The sequence below is a fragment of the Adiantum capillus-veneris genome, chromosome 22, assembly GCF_014529385.1.
Source record: "Adiantum capillus-veneris isolate H3 chromosome 22, ASM1452938v2, whole genome shotgun sequence".
Classification (NCBI taxonomy): domain Eukaryota; kingdom Viridiplantae; phylum Streptophyta; class Polypodiopsida; order Polypodiales; family Pteridaceae; genus Adiantum; species Adiantum capillus-veneris.
This window is the reverse complement of record NC_140952.1, coordinates 62,253,631-62,264,335: the sequence shown is the minus strand read 5'-3', so window position 1 is coordinate 62,264,335 and position 10,705 is coordinate 62,253,631. Positions and strand designations below refer to the sequence as shown.

Here is a 10,705-nt window from a genome sequence, read left to right as displayed (position 1 = left end):
ATTTCAAAATTCTCTCTCTCTTCATGCATGCACCCAAAAATAGAAGGGGTTGTTTTTCACTTAAACTTTACGAATAGTAGGTAAATGAGAGTTCTATTTACCTTGCTTCTTTTACATGGTTTTAAAGAATAAAACATAAGAAAAATTGGTAAAAGGTCCAAAGTAGTAATAGTGATAACATCCTTGCCACATCAAACACCCGAGCTTTGTTCTCCATTCTCTACAGTTCTCTCCCTTGGTTCCAAGGCTCGGTTTACAGATCCTAGAATTCTACCATTGTGTAAGGCTTCACTACGTGTCCCCACCCTATCGACCCATCAACCAAACTTTGTGGCTGCTCCTGAGCTATGCTCATGTAGAACAAAGGATAGAAAATAGCAAAAGGCTCGCTCTATTGATAGCAGAGCAGCAAATTAGCTACTATTTGAGGATGATGAGCGATAATGGTGGTGTTTGTGGAGTGGCGGGCACTAACTCCTAAGAACTGGCGCTACATTGACTCCTTCTTAGTGCATGGTTGGCCTTTTATTCATGCCCATGACTATCTAAACACCAGTCGCTACAAGATGTAACCACACTTGCATCTTGCCAGTGCCTTTGCGCCCAAGTTCAAACTCCAATTATATATTCTTTAATACTATCTTCAACCTCCCAAATGCCTGCAATCTCCTCCTCCACCTGTACTCATTGTTCAACTCGTTCAGCATGGAGTGGTAAGATAAATGTACTAAGTCTTGATTGTTGAATATGGCTTCTTTAAGTTTTCTAAAAAAGCCTCGGGGGATTCACTATTACCTATGAGGGGACGTCACTTGTAAGCAACCCTCGGACCAAACACCGCTATATATGGAACCATACATACTGACCTAACTCCTATCTACAGAGATCATATAATTTACATGAACCCCTACTTACGAGTTTATGAGTATTTCCAAAAGCCCCCCATCTTACGTGTCTAAACCGATTATGTTCTTGAATAAAAAATAAGCAATCCTTGACTAAATTTTGCCCATAAATACATGTCACCTACTATTTAGGATTTAAAATCCTATTGTGAACATAAATAATCCTCAATGTATAGAAATAACAGATCTATAAATTGTTGAATGCTCTTTCATTACTAACATGAGAAAAAACTCTTTGGAAAAGAATTGATAGAGTTTTCTCTAAACAAAGGTCATATTTTTAACCCAAAAATGCAAGCCACATACTTAGTAGGTTCCCACATGGGATTTGAGGCATGGTAAAAAAACATCCATACTTCACATATTGAGATAGAAATAGATTTAAAACCTAGAGTGCTTTTTTGAATTTAAAAAATCATAAAATATCGTATCGTCAAGATACTTCATGGATGTGTGCAATCAAAATCCTTCACATAAAAGAAAATATTTTGTTCACTCCTAAATAAATTCTTACAAAAGTTATAGGTCCAAATATTCATTGAAGGCTGTTATTTACTGCTTTATTGATTATTCAAATCGTGAATCTAAATATCCATGAGGTATTTTAAACAATGGAGAAGATGATTCACTCCTCCTTCAGAAATTTTATTGAGGACAAGTCTCATTGACATTCCAAGAAAATGCATACATCATGGTGCCACCATTGCTCTTGCTCAAAATATACAGCTTTTACCCAACCATGAGATGAATCTAAAACTCAAGAGAAATGCTTCTCTTTTTTTTCTATAAGTTGAGGGAGACCTCAGGCTTTAGGAGAATGTATGATGTATGGAGACTGAACTGACCTAACCAACTCATTGGTTGAAGCTTTGATTTTTTTCCCTTTAAAGCACTAATTCTATAAGTAGACCAAACTTCCTCATTGGTTCAAGATTGATTCTTTCTTCTCATAGATATTTGCACATAAGTGTCAGAAAAAAGTAGAATGCATTAAGCAATAAGAATTGATTCAATAATGTATACTTTGAATGGTATGACTCTACAACTTGTAGCCAGACACACTTATAGACTGCACTGAGAGGTAAGAGGACTTTTAACTCTTTTGGGAATTGCATCTAGACAAGAATGTGGGCATCCATCAAGGATACCATCCTTCTTAAAAGCAAGGCATGTATGAAATAATCAACTTGTTATAAAGACCCTGAAAGATTCATGAGCTAGATACAACTTTCTCTTTAGCAAAGCCTTTGGGTGCAACCTAGCAGCAACCAAAACAATGATTAACCCATCAAATATATATCATTCTAGGTAGCGTGAAAAGTTACAAGAAGTTCTTGATGGGCATCATCTCACTGGAATGTACTCACTTGGACATGTTGATTCTTCGATATATGTATGCCAAATATGTTGTACATGGAATGAGGTTGTACATGGAACTACTTTGGTCAATATGTATGCCAAATGTGATGCCATCAAAATCACACAAAAATCTTGATATTCCTCCTCTTTGGAATGTCATCACTTGGAATGTGTTGATTGCAAGATATGCTCAGCATAGTTGTGGCAAGAAAGTAAGTTATGAGCTATTTTAGCATGAAAAAGGAAGTCCTTTATCCAAATGCATTCACCTATGCTTGCATCAAGGAAGCACTAGGCTAATACAAACAGATGCAAAGGGAAGGCCTTTCTCTAATTGCAATCACCTCTACTTGTAACTTATGTAAGACTCATGAGAGGACCAAAACAACTATAGGTCCAAACTCTCATTAAAGGGTGTTATTTACTTTTGTATTGATGATTCAAATCATTAATCTGAATGTCAATGAGATATTCTCAGACAAAAGAGTAGATGATTCATTCCTCCTCCACAAATTTGATCGAGGACAATTTTCATTGACATTCCAGATGAATGCATACATCATGATGGCCACCATGGCATGTGCTAAAAAATATACAATGTAAGGCCAAGCGCCAAATGGGTCTGAATGGACCAATACAGCAGAGAGCCGAGAGCAAGACATAAGGTTAAGGGGTCCTACTTGCAACAACAAGGGCTATAAGTAGGGAGGTTGGGAAGAGGTCATTATGCCAGTCCACCCCTTGGTCTTAGATTGGTATCAAAATGGTGGAGCATCCTCTTGGAAAGGGAAGGGTCATGGTGATGCATGAGATTTTGCATGGTGCATGGGTTCTCTCTCTCTTGGGTTATTGTGATGCATGAGCTTTGCATGCTTCTCTTTCTCTTTCTTTCTCGTGTATGGCCCTTAGCTGAAAGGGGAGCGAGTCGACCACTGCCAAATCCGGTGCAGAATAGCTCTACGAGCTCACATTGGAGTGGTGAGAAAAACCCATCACTAGAGCTTTGGCGGGGGGACGCCCAATGAGGGTGCTATCATCACCTCCTTTGTTTCGTCATTGGCAGCTCTAGATTTTACACGTTTTAGTTTTTTTTAATTCAACTTTTGGGCGCCCTATGTCCCTTGATGAGCACCAAGTCCCATGCCATGATCATGCAAGAGTTTGTGGCATCATGCTCAAACTCCTAAGCTTGGAGTGCCGATGGTGACCACAGCCAAGGAGGTAAGGCAGCAGATTTTCTGCATTACCTGTAGCTTTCAAACATAATCCCTTGGAGGTGGAAACGAAATCATAGTTGCAAGCCAAGTTGGGATGCCAAAATTTCCATCAAAGCAATGGGATGGACACACGAAGAGGTATCTAGCCCAGTAGCGACAAGTAAAGGACATTGACACAAGGCAAAAGGGGCAACTGCAAGGATCATACCAAGAGGTTCATCTATCAAGACTCGGCAAGGTGCCAAAAGCTGAGGACAAAGTATCAACGTGTAAATATGGTTGACAAGTTGTGCAAACAAGGGTTGAAAAGTTTTGCAACTTGTCAACATATGTCTAACAGGAACAAGTAAAGGCATGAGTACTTCGTGAGGCATGCAGTTGATTTTATGCACATAAGGCACAAGCACAAGCTAAAGCACGTAGATGGTAAATCTCATCAAATCTTGTAGTCATGACAGAGTCCTTATATGCTCGTCAAATCCATTTTTTTGACAAATTTTAGCAGATTGTATCAAGAACAATTTCAGTGGCCAAAAATTGTTGGATACTTAGTAAGACTTGTTAAGGTTATAAGTACTGTTGAACAATTTTAGCGGACGGTTGTTTCTATAGGTAGCAATGTTAATGAACTATTTATTTGGTACCTAGATGTGGTGGATATTCATATTAAATTACGGTCCAAATATGTTGGCATGGTTTCCACGTAAAAAGTATTTAGTTCTTGTCCCGTGTTCTGTGAGCAACATTCACCACAAAAGTTGGCAAGTACAATTATGGATATGCAGGTTCATATTTTTTTTTTTCTAAATGCATGCACAATATGTGTTACGGGCCCTAATGTTTAGCAAAGGATGATTTGGAGTGGCATGCACATTCATAACATCAATAGATTCTATAGCATTTTGCACTCTATGTGCACTATCACTATGAGATTGATTGTAGATCTATCAATCACCAATAGAGATCACGGATTGATTTGGGTGCTTGTAGATCAGCTCACTAAAGTTAACCAAGATGGTCGTTCCTAGCACTATTGCAAAGAATTGTGATCCCTCTTTACCAATCATTTTGGCGGACCGTTTGTAAATTATCGTGAAACACACATCAGTACTGTCAGTTATCCAGAGAGGATATGTAGTTTACAAGTATTAATCTTGTGCTAAAGGATATGCTAAGTGGTACATTAGCACCAAGTAATCCAATTGGAATGATTACCTCTCTAGTTGGAGTTTGCTTACCATGCAACAAAGTAGGTTGTGACTAAGTATAGCCTCTTCCTATTTAAATCAGAGGTTCTCAACCTTGAACACCGATTATGGTGGGGTTGTTCATTGGTGAAGAATTATATTAAGTCAAGGACTTATACTCCTGATGAGTTTATGTCAGATAGTTACTTTCATGGAAAGTGAAAGAGGTACTCTTTGGGTTACATCTCAGATGTGATAACTTGTTTATCATACTCAAGTGAGTTCTAAATAGAGTCTATATGCTACATTGCATATGGTCCGGTTACATATGACGGTTGCAAAGGGAAAACAATGTAGAAAATCAAGATGTTCTTCTTCATTTAATTGAACCTCCTATAGAACCAAATTTTGGTCAAATAGATAGCTAGATCCATGAAGGATGTCACTGCAGCAAACATTGATGTTCTTATGAAGTTCTCACCACTTTTGTTTTTAAGGACAAAAACACTTCTCCAAGGGGGGAGTATTGGTAGGCAAGGGCCAAACGGGTCTGAACGGCTCAGTACAGTTAGGAGCCAAGGGCAAGGCATAAGGTTAAGGGGTCCTACTTGCAATAGCCAAGGGATATAAGTAAAGAGGTTGGGAAGAGATCATTATGCCGGTCCACCCCTTGGTATTAGATACAATTTTTACACAACCATGAGATGAAGCTAAGACTCAAGAGAAATGCTTCTCTTTTTTTTTTTTCATATGAGGCTTGGTAGGCCAAGGGCCAAAGGGGTCTGAACGGTTCAGTACGGCTAGGAGCCGAGGGCAAGGCATAAGGTTAAGGGGTCCTACTTGCAATAGCCAAGGGATATAAGTAAGGAGGTTGGGAGGAGATCATTATGCCGGTCCACCCCTTGGTCTTAGATACAACTTTTACACAACCATGAGATGAAGCTAAGACTTGGGAGAAACGCTTCTCTTTTTTTCCTATGAATTCCATAAACCATACATTTCAAGAGTGTTGGAGGAAACTAACTTGGACAATTATACTTCAATGGATGAGAAAGAGCTAGATTACTCTGGAAAGTTACTTTTATATGTGTGCAATAGTGCAAGTATGCTCATTGAAAATAGTTTATTTTTATGGAGTGAAATTGATGGATTTATATGTAGAAGCCACAGTGAGGATAGTGTAATTGATTACATGTTACTTTCTAAAGCCATCATGTATTAAATAAAGAGTTTTATGCTTGGCCAATGGAGCCTAGAATTAGCCCACTAGACCTTAGGTATTGACCTTACAGAGAAACATGAAGCATAAAAATATCAATCAAAGTGAAGAAAACTTGGTTTTTTGTATGGATTTCAAACGAGCATCAATGTATGTTGAAATGGTTGAGCAAAAGTTATGGATGACAAAGCTTCAACATATTGCACCATTGGAAACTAAAAGGGAAACTTTGAAGAAAATTATTTGTTCTTCTGTTGAAGAATGCTTTGCCGTAAATCATATCAACTGTGTCAACAAAGGTAGATCACACAAGAGGTGGATTGTTAAAGATTGTCAAGATGCTTGATAAAGCTAAATGCAACTAAGGACAAAGATAGCTATTAAGTCATTTGCATGCACACAAGGCATTAATTCAAAAGAAAGAAGAAGATGGAAAAGTCAAGGGGTAATTTTGTCAAGTCCAAGAAAAGGCATGTGCACGTGGAAGATTTTGGAGAAACCTAAAAGACAAGCATGTTGAGAGATTCGATAATTCGAGTCTCATGGATATGTGCATGCTCTTTGGGCTATGCATTGATCAATTAGAACAAAAGGTCCTTGAGTTTATGCAACAAGGAGACATTGAAGAGGTAACTATTTGCAATGCAATAATCATGCTTTTGTTTTATGTGGATGATATAGTGCTTCTAGCACATACTCTAGAGGGTGCACAAAAGCTTATGTTTGTCCTTGAGAACTCATGCTTGCAGAGTGGGCTGATTGCGAATGAATCAAAGCAAAGGTTAAAGCCATGCACTGTGTACAATGATGAGACACTTGAAGTGATTGAGAGCTTAAGCACCTTGGCTTCAAGGTTTCGGCCAATCACAAGTGGCATAAATATTGTGCTATGCCTCATTTGGAAGTCGAAAAGAGTGTACTATGCATTTAAGAATATGTGTAATACAGGGGATGCCAAATGTTGAGTTATCAAAAAGTAACTTTTTGACACATTGGTGACATATGTTCTTCTTTATGAAGTTGAAGTGTGGGACATGAGCATCTTAATGTCTACTTGGAAAGAGTTTGAGAATGCCCAAAAGTGCTTTCTTACAAACTTTTCTCCAAGTTAAGACACAAACACCATATTTGCTCATACTTTTTGAATCAAGATTTGTTTCACTTGAGGTTATGGGCATCAAGAGTTTTGTGGAGCACATGATAAAGATGCATTAGAACCCCTCACATCGAGTTCCTACAATTGCATGGGAAGCAAGAAAAAAAGTTCAAAACATGCATAAAAGCAAGATCTTGAGCACTGGATGGATGCAAGACATAAAAGGGTTGTTTAGTAGTTGGGATGCATTACACTTTCTACATGATGCCTCAATAGAGTCTCAAGTGAATGAAGCAATGCCAATGCATTACTGCTGCTTGAGAGAGCTTCAGTTGGTCACACTTCATACATTACACCACCTATATTGCCCCCAACTACAAAATCATGTTCTTCGTCGAAAGAGGAAACCATACTCACCCTTACATGCTTGAGCTTATCCCCTTGTCGGCCATCCAAACTATCACAGCCATTTGGCTTAGCTTCCACTCCCTTCGATGTGAGACGAGCCGTTGGTACAATGGAAAAGAGTCTCATCAACTATGCATATTATGCTCATTCCAAGTTTGAGAGTTTGGAGTACCACACACTACCAGAGTGCTTAGGTTTTGCTCACATATGAACTTGCTTCCCTCACATTTTTATCCATGACCTACACCCATCTTTCCTCTCCTAACCAGAGTGTGGGCTCTCCATTGTAGTTTTCATCACCACGATTCTTGAGCATCGAGAATCACTTATTAGCCCCACACATAGTACATCACATGTATCTTTGATCCCATATGTCATATTTGAAGTCTGAGAAAGATAATGATATCTATATCCCCCTCCCACTTCATCCCCTCCTCCTCCTCCTCCTTTTATACTAACAATAACAATCACGAATATGGTTCCATGGATAAGGCATAAATATTTATTACGAAGGCCAATCACGGATAAAACATAAATGTGCAAAGGATGGTAGGAGCTACGGGCTCGCCGCTGCCCTTCTGTTGTTTGCCGTTTACCTGTACACGTGCTCTTCGGCAAAGGCTCTACGTGGGCAATGGCATACTCGCAGTTGTTGCAGTCCGCCCGGTCTGCTCATCGCTCTCTTCATCAACGCTTGCTCAGGCCCCTATTGGCAATGATTCTCAGCTGCAGAGCTTCAAAGCTTGGCTCACTCAGCGAGGAGTCTTAAGCAATAGCAGTTCTGTTAGACCCCAGCAAGTTGAATCGCAAGGTCTCGGACTTGTCGCAAGTGGCCGTCCTATTGCTCAAGGTGAAGAAGTCTTGAATGTTCCTCAAGAGCTCTGGATGAGTGTTGCAGCCGCTAGATCACATCCTGACATCGGCCCTTTTTGTACAAATCTTCGCCCTTGGGTCACACTTGCCCTGTTCCTTCTATTTGAAAAGGGAATGCCTTCTTCACCATGGCGCTCCTACATTGACATCCTTCCGCATACTCTTGATTCGCCTCTCTTTTGGTTAGATATTCCCTGGCTTCTATCAGCGTTGTTTTGTACAGTTTTAATATTTATTGATATTTTCTGTGAAATGGTAGAGAGGAGGGAATAAGTGAGTCCAAGCATCAGAGCATGGGTGTTTGACCTCTGCAAGCATTTAGAAAATTGATCTTGCTTAGAAGAAAAACCAAGGGAGACTTTGACGTCATCTTGGGGCTAACTCTGCAAATAAAGAGCATGCTTAGGTGTTGGTGAATGGCATTGTTATGAGCCTCGAAAGAAATTGACTGTGTTGATCTTCAAGACAACACAAATCCTTGTTTGTTAATCGAAGAGCACTATGCATAGAGCCTCTCTTTCTACGTTGGGATGTTGTCTCTCCCTACTTGTATGACTACCACTCTTTCGAACTCCTTACACTTGCAGCTCCTCCAAATTGGCCTATCTTTTATCCAAATATGAACACAATCTAGGCAATATTTTTGAGCAGTAGTTGTTACGATTGAAGAAAAAATGATTGGTTCTGGATGAATAGAGTATTGCGATTGCTTTAATTTAGAACAAAATGCTCAAAATAAAAGTTTTACAACCTTTGGTATGCACCATGACCATGTCACTGACTTGGGAAATTTGTTTTGTCACTAATAACTTATGTGATATGTGAAGCCATTGAGAGAGATGCGTGTGATGCAGCCTCGGGAAATCTATTTTCTTACAAATAATGTATGTGATATGTGTAGTCATTGAGAAGAATATTGGTTCTTGATGGTCGAATACCCATTCTTGATGCTCTAATTTGCTCATCTCATATACATCGGGATCATCATTCCGAGTTGCGTAGCAGATAGTGCTCTGACCATTCTTTTGAAATGAAGCACCATGAGTTGAATCTCATTGCTCTACCCAGATCCCAATCCAACTCAAATAGGGGCCTTCCCTGCCATATCCATAGTCTCGACAGCGGTGTTTGTGTGTTGTAGTCATAGTTACCCGGAACGGGAACATGAGGGTCTGGAACGGGACAGGAATGGCGAGAAGGAGGGGGGGAGCGGAATGGGAACGGGTCTGGAACAATCAACTAAAGTAAGGCCTTGAATTACCTCCCTTCAACTCAGTCCCAAATCAACTCCTAAACAACCCCAAATGTGCCCCCAAACCTGCCCTCAAACGGCCCCAAATATGTCCCCCAAACAGCCCCAAATTTGCTCCCAAATGCCTACTTTTGCCCGCTCCTCCTCACGTTCCCCTTCGTTCCGGAAAACCATTCCGGAATGGCGTTCTGTTCCCGACTCCGTTTCAAGAATGGAGGAGTCGTCCACAACGCCGTTTCGGAACGTTTGGGCTGTGTTCTGTCCGTTCCCTGCTACATTGGCTGTAGTGAAAACAGGGTCCACTACTCTTTTAACAGGCTGCCAATGAGCATCCAACTGCTGATCAAGAGGTAACTCACCGTGAAATTCCAATTTGGTGTGATAGCCACGATGGCCAGTTTGTGCAATGTCAAATACCCAAGTCGCTTGCTGTGTCTCCATGTTGGGGTCGAAAACTGCCCACCAACCCTAGTGAGAAGTTAAAACAACATGTTTCCCAATGTAGCCATGCCTGTCTGAAGGAATAGCATCATCAATGTGTCATATGGGCAATATCCCCTCTGTGGATCCCGTAGGTAGCACCGATGACTTGTGCACCATCTCTCTCTCTCTCTCTCTCTCTCTCCCTCATATCTCTGACTCTCTCTCCCAAGTATCTGAAAGGAACTATCGATAAAACAAAGTTACATTCATTAACGCAAAGAAAGAATTTTGGAAGTGTGAATTCTTGAATCTACATGTATGTCCATGTCTTCCACCATAGGCACAAGTAACATGAGGTTGATTTTGTTGAGTAGCAATCTCGCGCCCTCGATTACGCCTGCAAAACAAACAGGCTTGGATGCTGCCCCCACTGTAGGTGTGTTGAAAGTCTCCATGACACATCACGGCTAACTATGGTAGTCTTGGCGTCAGGATCATAAAGCTGTTATCCGTCAGATTCTTGTGAATAGCCGAGGAAGATGAGCTTCTTTGACTTGAAGTCTAATTTCTGTCGCTTCTCCTCCGGCACATGGAGCTTGATAGGGAGTCACGTCCTGCAAAGCATGAGTAGGAGAACGGTTCCGGATGTAAACCGCCGTGTTGCATGCCTCCGCCCAATCAATCCGAGGTAAAGAACCATGTGCGAGCATCGCACCAGCCATCTCCATGATAGTCCGATTCTTCCGCTCAACAACTCCCTTCTGGG

The 10,705-nt window shown here is 40.5% G+C and overlaps 1 protein-coding gene across 1 annotated transcript in view; it reads left to right on the top strand.

Annotated features, from left to right (window-relative positions):
• Positions 1 to 7,920: 7,920 nt before the first annotated feature.
• Positions 7,921 to 10,705, top strand: part of LSMT-L (Rubisco methyltransferase family protein) — a 48,279-nt gene continuing 45,494 nt past the window's right edge. The window contains exon 1 of the mRNA XM_086495726.1: positions 7,921 to 8,446. Within this exon, the coding sequence (XP_086351852.1) occupies positions 7,938 to 8,446 (509 nt within the window). The 5' untranslated portion in view covers positions 7,921 to 7,937. The remainder of the gene's footprint in view (positions 8,447 to 10,705) is intronic.